The 19,218-nt window shown below is 38.9% G+C and overlaps 1 protein-coding gene across 1 annotated transcript in view; it reads left to right on the top strand.

The window, feature by feature from the left end:
• Positions 1 to 18,226, top strand: part of avl9 (AVL9 cell migration associated) — a 28,261-nt gene extending 10,035 nt beyond the window's left edge. The window contains exons 6-16 of the mRNA XM_039685441.2: positions 1,396 to 1,462; positions 2,202 to 2,242; positions 2,371 to 2,409; positions 2,497 to 2,566; positions 4,065 to 4,531; positions 5,230 to 5,364; positions 7,600 to 7,819; positions 9,580 to 9,697; positions 13,933 to 13,986; positions 15,003 to 15,091; positions 17,703 to 18,226. Coding sequence (XP_039541375.1) covers positions 1,396 to 1,462; positions 2,202 to 2,242; positions 2,371 to 2,409; positions 2,497 to 2,566; positions 4,065 to 4,531; positions 5,230 to 5,364; positions 7,600 to 7,819; positions 9,580 to 9,697; positions 13,933 to 13,986; positions 15,003 to 15,091; positions 17,703 to 17,815 — 1,413 coding nt within the window. The 3' untranslated portion in view covers positions 17,816 to 18,226. The remainder of the gene's footprint in view (positions 1 to 1,395; positions 1,463 to 2,201; positions 2,243 to 2,370; positions 2,410 to 2,496; positions 2,567 to 4,064; positions 4,532 to 5,229; positions 5,365 to 7,599; positions 7,820 to 9,579; positions 9,698 to 13,932; positions 13,987 to 15,002; positions 15,092 to 17,702) is intronic.
• Positions 18,227 to 19,218: the final 992 nt, after the last annotated feature.

Raw genomic sequence — 19,218 nt, 5'->3', positions numbered from 1 at the left:
ATGGTCTTTTCGGGCAGGTTAAATGCTATAGAAATCTTTCAGATGAGTGTGTCTACTGCACACTGTCGACACAGGTAACTGACCTACACAAAATATATTTCTTCATGAACGTAATTATGCAGGAAATATTAGGCATGAATAGTGAAATATACAATTATTTTTACAATAGATACAAACACCTAATATTAGATTGCACTATATTGCATGAAAATCCAAGGTTTACAATGCAGCATCTTGCTCGGAGCGACAATAAATGCTTGGAAATAAAGCGCCATTCTATAAATCTATACTTAGCCAGCTTTATTTCTCTAAATAAGATGTGAAGTGTGTATATTATTTCCTGAAGTCTTTTTGTGGATCAACATCCACTTCAGACTAAAATTTTATGGCTTTTAACTAAAATTTTAGAAAGCGGACCACAAGCTTTTTTGTTTGCCTCGGCTTACGTCATATGACGCGTTGCTAGCGGGAAAGGCCTATTCCAGAACCTAGCACATTTTCATCAAAATCTCTACATCAAATGTGATTTCATTAGTAATTTCTACATATGTGTTTTTAAAAGACCTCTGCAGACAATTTAAAGTATTAATACAGAAATAAATTCGACCTGCATGTTGCTCTTTAAGTCTGAAGCCAAGTGAAGAATCCAGAAATTTTGACAAAGAATGAAAAATTAATAAACCAGTAGCTGGGTCAAAATAACCCTACCAACTGAAAGGTCTGTCTGTGTTCCACAGTACTACAACCATGTCAGTGTAAGTTACCGGCAGTTGTGTTCTAATGGTTAAAGAGTCTGACCTGTAACCAAAGGGCCACAGTTGTGTCTGTCTTGGTTTTCAGTGTGTGTGTGTGTGTGTGCACTTACTTGGATGGGTTAAATCCAGAGGACAGATTCAGGACAGAAGTCACACCTCCTGCAAAGAAAAAAGTATGGATGTCAATGACTGAAACAATTGTAGTACATTTATTTAATTTAATTAAAGTACAGGTTTCGAATCCTGTGAGAACATAACAGTTATTAGTAAAACATCGAATAAATGATAAACGCAGATCACGCAAATCAAATAAACTCAGACGACACTCGCACATAATAGGGGAGTTTGATTTAATGTATATACCTCTGTAAATATTATGTAAATGAACACAATGGAACTAAACATAATGTGGATGTGTGCAAAAGGTGTATTATTCACCTACTTTCATTTGCAGAATAAATTAAACTTAGGTGTCAAATACATCTGTACTTTTATGGTGACAAACATTTGACAAACAAGAACTGCAAACATTTGCTTTTGTATAATGCTGAATCAACACCGATATCAGTATAAAGAAGACTACTTTTATATCAGCCAGTTGCAAAAAAATCACTGTATGATTGTTCTTGGTTCTCTGTAGGAGCTCTATGATCATATGAACAGATCTTTAAGCTGTACAGCGCTGGAGGGATCACAGATTTATCTGGGTAATTCAAAAACACAACTATAATAGATCATTTCTCCTTTATGGAATACATTACTTAAAAATGAAAATTATGTAATAATTGACTCAGCCTCGTGTTGTTTCAAACCTGTATGAATTTCTTTATTCTGCTGAACAATTTAATATATTTTGAAGAATATCGGTAACCAGACAGTTGATGTACCCCATTGACTTCCATAGTAGGGAAACAAATACTCTGTAAGTCAGTGGGGTCCATCAACTGTTTGATTATCAACATTCTTACAAATATATTCGTTTGTGTTCAGCAGAATAAAGAAATTCATACAGGTTTGAAACAACTTGAGGGTGAGTAGATGACAGAATTTTAATTTTTAAATGAAATATTCTTTTAACTGACCCTAATTGTGTGTGTGTGTGTGTGACGTCAAATTTGAAGCTATTTACTTTCCAAATACACATTTCTAGTCTTATTGTGTGTGACTGACCAGTGCACATTATTGCAAAAAAAAAAGACAATATTTTTTGTCATAGACTATTTTGTGCTGTACTACAATATGCCTAATTACAACATTTAATCATTTAAAGCATTTAATGCTTTTTAGGAGTATTTTGAATAACTACACAAAGACCAGTTATGAAACTGCAGCCAATGTTTGTTTTTTTTAACACAACTTTGGGGTGTGATATAGTCAAATAATTAAAAAGAAATGTACATGATTAATATATATACTTAATTTGCCATTTCCAATTTTTTTCTGAAGGTCTGTCTGCCAGAGATTTGATCCTGCACTTTAAACACAAGGTAAAGGACTGGACTCATTTTAAATGCTGCCTCATCCTTTTGGATAATACATATTTTTTTGATCTTTATTATGAAACTTGTCTGATTTTGGACTAAATGTTGGTGTTGTTTCTCTTTATTTGCTGTAGGTTCTGATTATTTTTAAACTGATTCTGCTAGAAAAGAAGGTAATTAATACCATCTCAATACAGACTTTGTAGTAAAGTGGGATGAGTCCAGTCTTAAATACACTCGCGTTTAATATCTCCCTATAGATCCTGTTTTATGTGACTCCAGTGAAGAGATTGGTTGAAACTCTGATGACTGTGCTGTCATTGTTTCCAGGTAAGAATGATAGAAAACAAGTCTTTTGATATTGTGCCAGAGTTATGTTGGTGGGTGTGTTATTCTAACAAAAAAAAAATTGAAGCTAACTTAAAAGTTAATAAAGAAATAGTAACACTGCAGAGTAAATTTAACAAGATACTACAAATGTTATTAAATGATCTAAAAATACAAACAGTTTCTTAAAGTGCCCCTATTATGCTGTTTTAAAGTTTAGAGCAGTGGTTCTCAATCCAGGTCAGGGCGACCTACAGCTCTGCAAAGTTTGCATGTCTCCCTATTTAAAGCAGTAGTTCACTTTTCAAAAAACTTTTGCTGATAATTTACTCACCCCCATGTCATTCAAGATGTCCATGTCTTTCTTTCTTCAGTTGAAAAGAAATTAAGGTTTTTGATGAAAACATTCCAGCATTTTTCTCTATATAATGCACTTCAGTGGGAACCAAACGGTTTAAGGTACAAAAGACAATTTCAGTCCAAACTGTTCAAAGGGCTTTAAATGATTCCAGATGATCAAGCGAAACAATTGCTCATTTAAAAAAAATAAATAACAAAGTTTAAGTTTATAGGCTCAAATGCTCGCCTTGCTCTATACTGCGATGTACTGTTCGAATCTTTTTCTGAGTCAATTCGTTCATTTTGTTTTGTTCGTTGAATGAACTAAATGACTCAGAAAAATATTTGTTCATTTTGATGAACGAGTTCGAACAGGAGAGTCAAAAATGTGCGCCACAGAACAAAGCAAGGCAACCATTTGAGCTTATAAAACTTAAACTTTGTTATTTATTTATTAAATGAGCGATCGTTTCGCTTGATAAGACCTTTATTCATCATCTAGAATCGTTTAAAGCCTCTTGAACAGTTTGCAGTTTGTACTGAAAGTGTTTTTTGGATCTTGAACCGTTTGGTTCCCACTGAAATCCATTATATGGAGAAAAATTCTGGACTGTTTTCATCAAAAACCTTAATTTCTTTTCAACTGAAGAAAGAAAGACATGGACATCTTGGATGAAATGGGGGTGAGTAAATTATCAGCAAAAGTTTTTTCAAAAGTGAACTACTCCTTTAACACACCAGATTCAGATCATCAGTTCGTTAGGAAAGAGCTATGAACTGAACTGGGTGTGTCAGGTAAAAGAGACATATAAAATGTGCAGAGCTGTAGGTCCCCAGGATCAGGATTGAGAATAGTCTCCTACAACAGGGTTACATGCATCAAAGGTCTAAAAACTGTTTCATTTCCTCATAATATACATTTGCTCATCACCACATTTTCAATGATTCTCAAACAACTTGTCAGATGAATCAATCTCTCTAAATCCCTCCTTTCCTCGAGCAACTTTGCTTTAATTGGCCAGACAGCTCAGTCTGTTGTGATTGGCTTACAGAGTACAGTGCGTGCGTCCGTTGAAAACAAAAACGACCATTGCCATAACAATGTCAGCTCTGCTTGTTAGAGTAAGTTATATAATGTGACTTATAAATATTTTTTTTTCAGGTATAATAGAGCATGGGATGGCAGATTCCTCTCACTACCAGCCCCGGAGGAGCATCTCAGAGGACTTCAGTTCACCAGAAATTATATCTGCAGATGAAGAATTATTCTCCATGTCTGCTACAGATTTTACTGACACACCAAAAGAGCTTGAGGGCAGGTATGATGTCAGTGACCAGCCAGATCAATCAAAGGCTTGTAACACTGCTTTGGACACACACTACCTTCAGCCTCACACGGGAAACTTGCTGGACTCCTCAGAGTGTGAATGGGAGACACTGGAGCCTCATGTTATGGATGAAATGGAAGAGAATGTGGACATGGATCATTCAGAGATATTTGACACAGATTCAGGTCTGCCAATAACAGTACAGCCACAGTCAGCCACAGGACAGGGAACGCTGACCTCAGGCATTGTATCTGGATTGCAAGAAGACCAGTATGGACTACCACTCGCTATCTTTACAAAGGTGTGCACACAAGAAACATTGTCACATCCACCATAGAGTAAAACTACACTTGTGCAAGTTCCGTAATTGTAAAAAGCTTGAATATATTTGTTAAAACTGTTTATACTATACAGTAATTAATGAAATTTGGCATGCTTTTATTTAATTCAGATTGCATTTTTTTATTTTAGTCTAACGCAAACATTTTGCAAATGAATGCAAAAGCATTGACATATTTTTCCCTCACAGTTCATATCACCATGTCTTTAGGGGCTCTGTAAAAAATGCAGTCGAGGTTAGTTTATAAAGTTTGCAAAGTTTTTTGCACCAAAAAATGTCCCACTGCTGTGATTGGCTAACTTCATCACACTGTATCCACGATACCTTTACAGTATCCTCTGTGTTTTCAAACTTGAGATAGCAAGTACTGTGATAGAGCCATATTTATTGTATTGCCCCAAATAAATTAGTTAATCATAAATATCCAATATGCTATTTAATAAAGTGGCAATAAAAGAAAAACCCCTAATGAAGTCAAAATGTTAGCAGGCATGCACATTGAGTAGCAATGTAGCAACTGACAAATTCTCAACAAGAACTTTTTACTCCAAAAAGTAGTTAGAACTTCTACCAACAGGGACTAACTGCTAACCAACCCTTACCACTGGATTAAATTAAACATGCATCATGACCTTTTGACTTCTTTGGCTTGTTTGCAGGGTTACCTGTGCATGCCATACATGGCACTCCAACAGCACCACCTGCTATCAGATATAAGTGTTCGAGGTTTTGTTGCCGGAGCGACCAACATCCTCTTCCGTCAACAGCGCCACCTAAGTGATGCCATTGTGGACGTGAGTCAATCAATTTATTTTATTTTTTGTTAATTATGGTGACAGACATATGAGATATTATTACCGTAGGTGAATCTCACAAAGCCTGTCAAGAATGTGTGTTCAGCTTTTTTTTGCTTTGTGACGTTATATTCATGAGAGTTAAGCATGATTGTCAAGAAAATGTGTCTTCTCAATTCTCATTCCTGTAATGTAATGTAGTTGGTCTACTTTTGATTGTAATTCTCTTACTTCTCGATGATGATTCTCAAGATAAATGCAATACAGTCCTGTCCAGACATTATAAATGATGAAAAAAAATATTTGAAATATTATACATGACCAAAAGTGGACATTTTTCTAAAATGTGTGTTACATTAGCTACAGCCAGGCCCCACAAAATCCAGCAGTCATATTATATAGGCCACGGTTGTATGAATAATTCTAATATTTATATTAGTTGTATGCCTGAGATTTAAATGAAAACCACAAAAACAGGCAATTTGGTTAAGTATTTTTTCCAAATATCTGCTTCTCTTGCCTCCCTAAAAATGGTTTAGTCCAATCTTAAGTTTTTATTAATTATTCAATCAGTGACAAACATCAGATGGACGCAATAAAATGGGCTCTATGCACGGCGGTATTTCCGGTGAAGGATTAAGGATGCTCGACAACTTCCGCCGATCGTAGAGTCCAATGCAATACCGAGAATTTATATTGAATTTTGTACTCCATGGTTATAATAAAGAAACGTTAGTCACAAAAACAGACAAAACAGACACCCCTCGTTGTGTTTATGCTTCTTTTTAAAATTATATTAAATAAACATAACTATATATAAAATTACATCTAAACGTATGAAAGTTTCGTTTCAAAAACGGGAGGACAGTAAATTTTGAAGACTGCCATAATCCCGCTTTCCTCCGCTTTAATCTCCCCAACCGGAAACTGTAGAGCAGGGGTTTTCATACTTTTTGTGTGTGTGGACTACTATTTGTAATCAAGAATTTTCACGGACCACCTCATAAAACACATATTATGATATTAAAAATTATATTATATTTTACATATTATAATCAGGTTCATTTGAACAGCAGGCTTCGTAATATCATAATAGAACGTAATATCCTCCTTTGTCACCCTCCCCATCTTTCCCTTCCTGTTTGTATCATCTGTCTAATATAGACCTATATTAAAACAAACAACTAAATAAATGCTCACCTAACCTGTTTCTATCTACCGATCCAGTGTTGTGGTTCTGACGAAACGGAGCTTGAACGTCATGGCCGACCGCCACTAGCCTATTTTAGTAATCACATAATAGCTTGACAATTTAATTGACATTTTATATAAATATAGGGTACATATTATTTTTACTTTTTTTATAGGAATTTCTTGGTAAAATATTTTATTTTGCCTTTTCACGGACCACCTGCAGTACCCTCACGGACCACTAGTGGTCCGCGGACCACAGTTTGGGAATCGTGCTCGTGAACAGAACCAGTCAGAGTTGAGACGGCAGCTGCCTGAAGTTAATGATAAAATTGGTGGAAGAGCAGGAGACTGACGGGGAATGTCGGGGAAAAGAAAGAAAAGAAAGAGAGGGAGGCCAGGAGAGTTGTTGTATCCCAGTCGATCAAGACGTTCTTAAAGAGGTTGTATTGTTATTTCGCTGGGAATAAGAAAACTACCACCTACAGCCTGCCGGGTACTGTCACTTTTCATTATCGGTGCGCACCACAATCGACCAAATGAATACGTGGTCCAAATTCCTGTCTTTTTACACTATTGTAAATAGTTACAAAATTTACATGAGTCACGACGCATTGCATTATGCACTTGACCTGCCAGCTGATGATGTATTACATCAAGAAAACGTCTCGGGTTATGTCGTTATGTCGTTAGAAAAGACTCTGGTGAACGAATGCCCATTATGCCATGCACCATAAATGCCTGCACTAAGTTTGGCCACTTTTATAATGCTTTTAAGGTACTTTAACATCCTTTTGAAAGCTTAAATGTCTCAGTGCCCATTCATTGTGACCAATTTGAAAATAGCGACTGGCAGTCACAGTGATGACATAATATTTTGTTAAAATAGGCTTAATTTTTGTTTGCAATGTATACACATTTTTATTTCCTTGTGTTTGAAATATGAAATTGGTCTGTTTTGTAGAGGTACTAAGTTAACCCATGAACCCTATCTCGGACGTGTAGCGGTTGAGAGTTAATTGTTTTAAATTTGCCTGTGTGCAGGTGGATGAAGCCCGTATTCAGATCCATGACCCAGAGCTGCGCAAAATGCTGTATTTAAGTACAGCTGATCTGCGATTCGCTGATTACCTGGTGAAACATGTCACTGAAAATAAAGAGGATGTGTTTCTGGACGGGACGGGCTGGGAGGGTGGAGATGAGTGGATAAGGGCGCAGTTTGGCCTATATGTACACTCGCTGTTATCTTCTGCTCTACAGCAAGGTGCATTACAACACACACACACACACACACATTTATATAAATTTGTGTAAAATGTTTTAGAAAACCTGTTTGTATTATGAATGTGTTGAAATGGAGACTGTTATCTGTTATCTCCAACTTGTGATGTGATACAGTGACCCAACAATACAGCGCAAAACATCAACACATCTAATCTCCTATAGTATGTGATGGATGGATGGCCAGTGGATGTAACACACACATAGACAATCACATCATATCTAGTTTTCAGTTCACCTAACCTGCATGTTTTTGGATTGTGGGAGAAATTGTAGTAACCAGAGGAAACCAACACCAACACAGGGAGATACAATCTGCACACAGAAATGGCCTCTTGGCTCAGCCAGGACTACAACCGTTGCCCTTTTTGCTTTGAGGCGAGAGTGTTATCCATTGAGCCATATACTTAATTAAAGGGATAGTTCACCCTAAAATGAAATCATTTACTTTGCATATTGTCACATGCCCTTCTTTCCTTTTCAGGGAGAATTTTATAAAAATGTCCCTCTCACTGTCGTCCATATAATGGCAGTGAATAGCGACCACCATCAAGCTTTTAAAAAAGAAGCAGAATTACCATGCGACACGTTGCATATGTTCTCAGTAGCACCTCATTGCAGCACACAAGATCCAGTGGGCGGAGTTGGATCCAGATCTAAGGGGTGGAGGTGGGTAGGATTGGGGTGGGGTTAGGGATCAGGGGGTGGAGATGGGTAGGATTAGGGGTCAGGGAGCAGATATATGTTTGTTTAGGTATATGTAATGTGGGAGGAGTTGGATCTGGATCCAACTCCTCCTGGATTTTGTGTTCTGCTGAGGACCATCTCTATGTTCTGGGGATGTACGATAGGGTTTGGTGTAAAAACAATGTAATGTATTATTTAACAAAAATACTCCTGACCTTGGTAGTAGGTCTTCTGTGCATTTATGACACTCTATTAGCACTGCCGTTCACTCTGACTCAACCAAAAAAGGCACACAAGTTGAAAAATCAAGATTGATAAAAACGGAACATGTAATACTGTCTTCACCAAGTTAAACATATCCGAACCAGAACTCCAGTTCTCAGGTGACAGTCATAATGACAGATAAAACAGTGAATGGGATAAAACGATAGATATATTCACCTCAAAAAAGAAAGTACAGGGAATGTATTTCATGTTGTGTTTTGATTTCTTGTGTGATTTTTCTGGGCAAATTGGCGTTAACAGCAGCACTAATAAGTATCATGAATGCTCGCCAATCAGGATTTTCATTAAATAATACAATAAATTTTGATAGTTTTTCACGAATCCCTATTGTACACCCCAGAGCACTTGGGATATATTACATGTGTCGTATCACCATTCTGTGATACTTTTGCATCTCCATGCTGATTCAGTGCCGTTATATGGATGAGTGCAAGCGGGACATTTTAAAATGAAAAATCTGTTTTTGTGGTCCAAAAAAGAAATGGGCATATGACATTAGAACAACACCGGGGTGATTAAATGATGACTTCATTTTAATTTTAGGGAGAACCATCCCTTTCAATCATCTGTTATCTTTGATTTAGAGTATCACTATTTTACCACAAATAGGAATTCAGTGCCTTTTATTTATTTATTTATTTTTATTTTTTTTATACAAGGTCAAGTTACCAATTGAACACACATCACTGCAGGTTCATGTATGTGTACTGTTTTGTCATTGTGACTCTGGGGTTTTATTTTTTTTTCATTTTTTAAAATATTTTTTATCAGATCATGAGCGGCTGTTGGCGGATTATGGAGCTGCGTTCACATCTGCCTGGAAAATCACACACAACTACAGAGTGTGGATCAGCAACAAGCATCCAGCAATGGCCGAGATCACTCCAGGGTATGAGAACTGAGACAAAAAATCTGAATAGAATACTAGCAGTAATTCTGCTACTGCTTACTATTTTGTATAGTTTGCCTAAATAAAGTCAACCATATTTTAAAAAGGAATTTTCTCAAAATATATGAGAACGGGGATGGTGACTGCACAAGCATGTGCACGCCGTCAGTGTTTTCACAGATTCGCGTTTTAACTTTTTCAAGTTAATTTGCACCTTGGAACCTATTTTTACGAGCCACCAGGAACTGTTGTTGTGCGAATGAGCAGGCCGGAGTGCATTGGGTTTTCTTTTAAAACTGCGTCAGGTTACAGGCCCCTAAATTACTAATGACCTAATCACTAATAAGTGAAAATAAATGTGTAACTGTATAGAACATGAAAGTGCGTTAAACTTGAAGCTGTTAAAGAAACAAAGCCAGCAGGCACAATATTACATTTTTTCTGCAGAATGTTTTGTATCCCTTTTATCTGACATGATCTGTCATTAACACTGCAAGAAGCAATTGCATAAACCGGTATAACATTAGGTTGATTATTGTTTATTCACGGCGTTGCAAATTAATTATTAAACCAGATAATTTTCCCTTTTTCAAACATGTACTGTAACCTCAAAACGATGAAGGTCATGTTTAATAACAAAACACTAATTTTGAGCATTTAAATTTGTCAAATTGTGTTACAATAGTCCCTGGTCTCCACTATTTAAACATGGAAGGCGTGCATTATTATATAAGCAACTCAGAACACGAGGTCTCAAATTTTTTAAGAACTTTGATATAAACTACCTTCAGTAGAGCTTGTGCGGACATGAATGTACTATACAAACATAATTACAAACTTACTCAATATGAGTATAATGTTCAGTGACTTTATGTTAGTTTACAAAACATGTTTACTTGCACCCTCCTTCATCAACTACCATTTTATCAAGTTCTGGTAATTTAATGTTGTCATCTTTTATGCATCAAGAGCATGTGTTGCTCAGTTGGCTGTTACATTTCAAATTAAATTTTTTTTTAAAGGGATAACTTTCAAAGGGATGCCAAGCATGTTTATGTCAATAATAATTTTCAACAAATGTTTTACCATAACACAGAAAATTAAGGAGGGAATGGAAGACGTTATGTTGACGTGACGACATAATTGGGATCACTTCAGGAGCCCTATCATCTTCGAGTGTCTACAGCCAATGAATGTTGCCGTGCGTGAATCGCGCCATGTGTAAACAGGAAGTGGCTGCACATTGTTTTTCACTGAGGTGCCAAGATCGTGAAGGCTGTTACAGCTATGGTCAGCAACAGTGGTGACGTAATGTTTCTTATCAGTCGCTCACAACGTAATTGGGATCCCTATGGAAAACGCAACAGTCGCTGCCACATCCAGCGCCCCACACAGTGGAACTCTTGGATAACACTGGGAAAGCGTGGCTTTCCAGTGGAGAGGGATGCTGCGGAAGCCACATCCTGCCCGAAGGTAGGTAACATGAAGAATACACATATGGACTGGCCGGTTAGGGGCAGTGCAAAATACAGAATGTCACTGGGGTGGCTCCAGCCTGAGAAGGGGGAGGCAACACCTGGCAGTGACGGCAGAGGGGACTCTGTCAAGGGAAAGACACTCACTGCAGGGAGCTGGTCATGGAAGAATACACATATGGGATTGCCGCAGAGATCACAACATATGGAACCAAGCCTAGCACAAGTTACACAAGCATTCGAGCATTACGCCTGGCTTCGGAAGCTCTGCAGTGTCCGATTGCCGAAGGGGTACGGAAGATCTCTACAGTGTTCGCCTAAGTGGGAAGCTTGACTGGAGAAAAAAGCACACGTATCCGCTCCATGTGAAGGAGAGTGGTGCACCAAGCCGACACTAGAGCGGAAACTTCGATGTTATCTGCTCAACACATAGGCTATAAAACTCGTTAGATTTTATGTTAGCGAACGTGTTAGGTGTCGCCCAGTCCGCAGCTCTACAGATTTCTGTCAGCGAGGCGCCATTTGCCAGTGCCCAAGAAGAAGCGATGCTCCTACTAGAATGGGCTATGAACCCAGGCAGGCAAGGCACACTTTGCATTCTCTCCACGTATAGGTGCAGAGCATGAACGGGACAGAGAAAAGCCAACGCTGTGTCTGCCTCCTCCAAACGCAGCGCTTGCAGGTTCACCACCTGGTCCTGGAAGGGAGTGGTAGAAACCTTGGGCACGTATCCGGGCCGGGGTCTCAGGATCACTGCAGGATTCGTCGGCCGAAAATGCATGCAAGTCTCTTGATGGAGGCCAATGCAACCAGGAGGGTGGCATTGGCAGATACAGAACAGATTTTTTAACTTGGCTGATTGCAAAGGCTCAAAAGGGTGAGCTCTAAAGATCCTTAGGAACCGGACGCTCAGGTCATGCTTTCCCAGCGACTTAAACTGCATTGTGATGTGCGGCGATAACGGCAGCATACACATTAAGGGTGGAGAGAGACAGCCTTCGCTCCAACCCATCTTGCAGGAACGTTGTCGGGATAATTCCGGTTCGCATAGCTATGCAGACGCGACAAATATTTCTGTATTATACATTTTTTGGAAGAAAACACATATGAGATTCCCGCAGAGATCACAACATATGGAACCAAGCCTAGCACAAGTTACACAAGCATTCGAGCATTAGGCCTGGCGTCGGAGGCTCTGCAGTGTCCGACTGCCGAAGGGGTATGGAAGATCTCTACAGGGTTCGCCTAATGCCGAGTTCAGACTGCATGATTTTAGCCACGATTTTGGCTCGCCGACAGGTTTTGAGAAATCGCCGACAAATGCCCGAAATCACAGGCAAATCGGCGCTCGTTCACGCGAGTGACAATCACGCAGTGTGAATGAACAAAGACGCGAACTGAGAGAATCACCGACGAGTCGCCGACGCCCGTGAGATATTTGGCATGCTAAATATCTGGACCTGTCGGCGATTCAAAATCCTGCTGTGTGAAAAGTGTTTTGACTGAAAACTACATCGGCGATCACCGGCAGCCAGTGAGAGAGCAAGATACAGAGCAGCAGGGAGTTCGGGGAGGAGTTATAGATCACATATCAACATGATATGGCATTGTTTCAACAAAAAAAGCTTCTTCTCGGTCTATTTGGACACAATAAATGGAAGAAAAATCAGTAGAAATTTGGCAGGAGCACTCGTGTCTGTTTCACCAGCTGTACCACAACCGGGTCGAAAAAAAAAGTCTCACGTGAGAACTCCGGTCTTGCACGTGTGGTGTCGCGCGTTGTTTCCTTTTCATATCTCACGCGTGTTTGTTGTGTAGTTTGCGTGCAGCGTGCTAGACAGAGTCCGTCGGCGATTTTTCTAAAGTCATGCAGTGTGAAACCTTCTGTCGCCGATCCATCGTCCAGTGTGAACACAGCAGCGACTGAATGCTGGCCAAGATAGTCATGCAGTGTGAAAAGAGCAGCGACCTGACTACTTTGAAAATCGTGCAGTCTGAAAGAGCCATAAGTGAGGAGCTTGACTGGAGCAAAAATCACACGTATCCACTCCATGTGGAGGAGAGTGGTGCACCAAGCCGACACTAGAGCGGAAACTTCGATGTTACCTGTTCAACACGTAGGCTATAAAACCTAGTGAACGTGTTAGGTGTCGCCCAAGCCCGCAGCTCTACAGATTTCTGTCAGCGAGGCGCCGTGTGCCAGCGCCCAGGAAGAAGCGACGCTCCTACTGGAATGGGCCATCAACCCGGGCAGGCAAGGCACGCTTTGCGTTCTCATTCTCGGGGAGGGGGTGTCGCGAGGAGCACTAATTCCGGAAACCAGGTCCAGTTGGGCCAATATGGCGCAACAAGCAAGACCTGCTCCTCGTCCTCCCTGACTTTGCACAGGGTCTGTGCAAGAAGGCTCACTTGGGGAACGCATACTTGCGTAGGTCCCGGGGCCAGCTGTGTGCCAGTGCCTTGGCTCGATCGCATCGTTTGCCAGTAGGACTGCTATCTCTGCCCTGAGCACTCGGGGTCGTTTGCACCTCCGACCAGGGTCAAGCGCACCCTTTGTCAGAGGAGAATGGGCTGTCTGATTCAAGCTGATAGAAGAGCAACTTTGACTAAAATAACCACTCGTTACAACCGAGGTATTGTTCTGTAGACACTTGAAGATGATAGGGCTCCCTGAAGTGATCCCAATTACGTTGCCACGTCGACGTAATGTCAAATGTGAGCGACTGATAGGCAACTTGAACTTTGACTCTCTGTTCATAGACATCCATTCCAGGGTCAGTACAGTGTGGCCGATGTAAAGATCCGCTTGTCACAGTAAGTGTTGCACTATTACTACTATCTTGTTTATATACTCCTTCATCAGGTAGTTTTAATATCCATATAAAATGTCTGTAGAACTTTAGTTTAATTAGTAATTTATGTTGAATATAAAAAGGTAGACATCCAAAATGGTTCACTAGTGCAGTGTTTCCCAACCCTGTTTCCCAACCCATCTGATTATGAGCTGATGAATTGAATCAGGTGTGTTTGATAAGGGAGACGCGCAGTGTTGGTGTGCCGCCAGGAACAGGGTTGGAAAACACTGCACTAGGGAATATGCAGTAATTATAAAAGGTGTTCTCCCCACTTGAACTTTAAATTATCTGTTTGAATTTGAAACCTTTATTTTGAACATAGAAAAGAAAGTATATAAAAATATAAAACAAAGTTTAAAAACATAAGAGAAAAAAACAACAAATGAGCAGCAAAGTACACTTTTTTTTCCTGTTAACATTACTAAAAATTTGTCGCTAAAACCTGCATTATATTCTGTGTAAACATACATATTCTGTGCTTGAAGTGGGTTTGTGTGCACCGGTACGGGTATTTCTGTTCACTGTTCAGGAAATTCTTCTTCTGAATTAAATTGTGACAACAATCATGCCCTTTTGTACAAAGGCCCAATCTTTGAAGACAACAAATCCAAAAGTGAATTGAATGTGTACAGGGCCAGAGTTGCTAATGTATTGATTTATTTATTAAGCAGTACTTTCCCCCAGTACTTCATTTGTTTTTTAAGCAGTACTTCCTCCAGTACTTAACGGACCCCTTTTTAAGTAAAGCACCCCCAAAACCAGTACTTAAAAAGTTACTTTGTGCCTTGTTGTGAAAGAAAAGCAGGTGCCAGTTGTTCACTGGTGGGAGGTGGGAAGGAGCATACATGTATAGAAGTGCACCCCCATGTATGACAGCTTCTCAGAAGTCTTAGTCTCAGAAGGGGTTAATCATGGAATTGTACAAGAAATTGTCAAATTGGATGTTTTTGTGATAGCTCACTCCCGCTCTTTCAGTTCAATGCAGAACAGCGAGCGTGGGAAGAAGATTGGGAATGCTGTGATGTCAACGAGCAGAAGTGTCGTGCAAACAGGAAAGGCTGTCGGTAAGATTAACAATAGATTACAATAGTTCACTTGTTAATTCTTTCTTATTTCACATTGAACTTATTTCCCATTCAATCTGTTCTAGCAGTACAAAACAGCCAAACTGTGCACGTAGTACATGCCATTTACAGTACCTTGTGAAAGTATTTATACCTGGCATTTTTCCTCCCCACATTTTGCATGTTGCAACCTTATGCTATTTTTTTTTTTTTACATCAATCTACACTTCATAGCACATAATGACAAAGCAAAATACACAGTTGTGTAAACGTATTGCAAATTTATTAAAAAGCAAAAACTGAAATGATTACAATCCTTAACTTGGTGCTTAGTTGAAGCACCCAAACTTTGCTCATCTTAATTGGAGCCATTGTTGAACTGCCATTTTTAGGTCTAAGATTTAATTGGGTTCACCTTCAAGATATCGCTAAGCCACTCAAGAACATTCAACCCCGGTTTCACTGACAAGGCTTAAGTTTAGTCCCAGACAAATTAACTTTCCTTCTGTAAGTTTCTCCCATCTCCAGATATAGGAGTTCAGCCAGAATTAGGGCAGCATGATTTAGAGAAATTTAATTTAAAAAAATTATATAAATAAATATATATTATTTATATAAAAATCTTTGACAATATTTTCTTCATTTTTTGTCAGGAAATCTTTAACAAAAAACTTCTGTAAACCTCTACACTAGAAAAAAAAAACCATAATGATTAACATGTCTAAATTCACATATAAATTTATTTAGAGACAAGTACTATTTTTCCCATTCACACCCAAAATAGGATGATGTGATTGTGAGAATTACTAAGTACACACATGTAATGTCTGTTTCATGCATGCTGGAAGCTCTCTACAATGTAGCAGAAATGTAAGCTTAAGGGTGCGCTCATACTGAAATGAATCCCATTAACAGTTATGGATCGTATTTAGGAACATAGTTAATTCACTCATTAATTATCTCTCCAGTTCCATGTTATTTTAAGTTAATATTTACCGAACATTGCTGTAAATATAGTAGTTGCTTTGTATGTCATGGGAGCAGTCCATTTCCCTCCCAAATCATTCATTTGTACATGCACAGCATAATTATTTATATTTTATGTTGGTTGGAATTCTGAACCGACCGCCACTGCAGACCTCTTTGTGATTACGAAGGTAAGCTAATGGCTGAATCGGAATTTATAAGCAAGATCACGGGAATCAATATCTTAATACAGCCCAGTTGTGCTAAAATAAATATGAGACATCCATCATCAGATGAAAGCCTACTATCCATGCGAACATGAACACTAAGCTTTTCTCACTTTTCTAACATATTACACATTGGAACGGTGTTGCTGTTCACTTTTTTTCTAGCGGAAGGAAGGCTTTTAGTTATTTTACTTCATGAAAGTTGCACTAATACATATATTTTTTTTAACTTTAATATTTTTATTGTGTGGTAACCGTTTTATAAAAGCAATGCGGTACTCGAGATGCGATGTATTGTGAATAAGTCACGGCTGAAGGTTGTTGTTAGGCACAACGCGAAGCGGATCCTCTCAAACCTTATTGCTTAATTATAATTAGTCTTGGCTCGTACTAGTTGTGATCCCAGAACTTTTAAAGGGGGAGTTGACTGCTTTTTTTCTTTGCATGATTGTGTTTATGGGGTGCAATATAACATGTGTTCGTGGTTTTTCTTTTTTTAAAAGTCTTATTTTTCATAAACTTCACCTTTATTGTCAGCCGCACTCTCTTTTGTCCTCGAACGAGCGGTTGACTACCTGAGTCTATGAAACCACTCCCTCAGAAACAGGCAGTGGGCTCAGATTGGTTAGTTTGGGCCGGTGTGTTGTGATTGGCTAAACTGTCGCTCACATTGTCCGGAAGGTTAACGCCCATTACCTTTACGGACGTAACGTGCATGTCATGAGCTCCGGTCCAGATGTAAATATCTATCGAACTGCAGTATCGGTTTGAGGCAGAATCAGACCGAGAAAGCGGCGATGAAGAGAGTCAAACAGAACCACACCACACACAGCTCTTACTAAACGTTTCTGAATGATAATTTGCTACATTTTTAACTTTATACACGTTTGTTTTACACAATAGCATCTGACTGGCAACAATAGCAACTGACTGGCTACTAATGTTAAACACAAACAGCGTTGGCAAGTTTACGTTCTTGATCAAATCGAAAATAACGTCATAAAACATATATACATGAAAAATACATTTACAACATAGTACGTATACAAAATTCAGGTCCATAATGTTTGTACGCGTTTGTCGTAGATACAAAATAGCATTACTAGTGGCTATAAAGCCAGCGCTGGCATTTGAAAAAAATATATATGATGCAAATGTGTGGGTTAGTGACATCTAAAACCCAGCTGTAGTCCCAATCCAGTCGTTTTTGTAGGCAATATACTTCCTGATTTTTAAAAGATGATATCTCTGCTTACACTGAACTTTCAGCGCTGCAACTTTGCAGATACTGTCGCAGTCAACCCCCCCTTTAAGTAATTATTGGTTTAACGGTTTTGTTTATTTATTTTTGGGCACCATGTTTTGTAGCTCTTGCAATTATTTCTTGCTTGGCTTAAATGTTTTATTATTATTTTTAGGTCAGTCAGTGGGTGGAGCTTTGACCGTCGCTAAATCAGCCATGTCGTCCTGGTTCTCCATGCTGGCTCAGCCGACCGCAGCAGTCAGTGCATCTCCACAGTCTACGGACTGACTTCTACTTCTAAGTACTAAAGAGAAGACAATACTGCAGACGTTGCACATATCTCTATTGTTAGGATATATAACAATGAAGATTTTTATGAGAAAGAAAAAATGTAAGATAAAAGCAGCTACAGCAGCTTGATTTTAGATTTAGTACTCGTTTTAGTAGTTTAATCGTAATAAATACTATAATAAATGCATTTACCTCTGACAAAATACACTACTTTCAGGTGTTCTGTTTGTGATTGTTAATGGTTATGGGACTGGGAAGTTATGGGAAGTCATAAAACCTGTATTATCTGAGATAAGGGAATCCAAATGTTTTTATAGGTATTTTTCCTACAAATATCACACTGATTATGTTACATAAAGCTGTCGCTGTCCACTTTTCTCACAAATAAATGAACCGTGGCGATATAGAGTCTGTGCATTAATTGGAGCTACATCTACCATTATAGATCAGTCCTATAATACTATAAAGAGAATACTATTTTACAAATATTGCACAAATCTTTGTAGTTTTTATTTATTGATGAAAATGACCCAGGAGTTACATGGTCCTAACCAGAAGATATGTGATAAGATGTAAAAAGGAGTATTACACCAAATTGAGGAATGAACTTGCAGACAACTCACTAAGCTCAAAAAAAATGGTGGGGCATGATAGTAAATTCACTTTCAGGCAGAAGTGCTTTCACAGACATTCCAGCCATTGAACACCGGGGTACCACCCACATCAGTGCCAGTGCAAAGGCTAACATTTTCTGTCAAACCTTTGCAGAGAAGTGCACTTTACCCGATGCATCTGCGCATTTGCCAGCAACCAACATCCTCTTTTGCCAATGTGCACTTCAAACACAAAGACATTAGAAACATTCTTTGTAACCTTGATCCAGCAAAGGCAACGGGACCTGATGAAATACCAACAAAAGTCCTTAGAGAATGTGCAGCGGAATTGGCCAGCCCCCTCAGTCATCTCTTTTAAATTCTCTTTTCACATGGCATGTTCCCCAAACAATGGAAATACGCCAGAGTGATATCAATACATAAAAGAGACTCTAAATCAGATCCAACAAATTATCGTCCCATATCCCTCCTTTCAGTCATTAGCAAAGTGATGGAATCCTCAGTTCATAAACAGCTCTGCCGTCATAATTTAATTTCTAATAAACAGTATGAATTTAAACCGAACCACTGCACAGCAGACCTCCTTACAGTTCGATCGCAGATGTGGAACAATATCTTAGACTAAGAAGGTGAGGTCTATATTGTTGCACTAGACATTAAAGGAGTGTTCGACCAGGTTTGGCACAACGGCCTTCTGGATAAGCTTTCTGCTAAAGGCATAACTGGGCCATTACATTCTTGGCTGCAAAATTACCTGGAAGGCAGGTCCATCCAGGTCGTGCTGTC

Source organism: Pimephales promelas, chromosome 17 (assembly GCF_988280905.1).
Source record: "Pimephales promelas chromosome 17, fPimPro1.hap1.1, whole genome shotgun sequence".
In the NCBI taxonomy this organism is placed as follows: Eukaryota; Metazoa; Chordata; class Actinopteri; order Cypriniformes; family Leuciscidae; genus Pimephales; species Pimephales promelas.
This window is presented reverse-complemented; position numbering and strand designations above follow the sequence as displayed.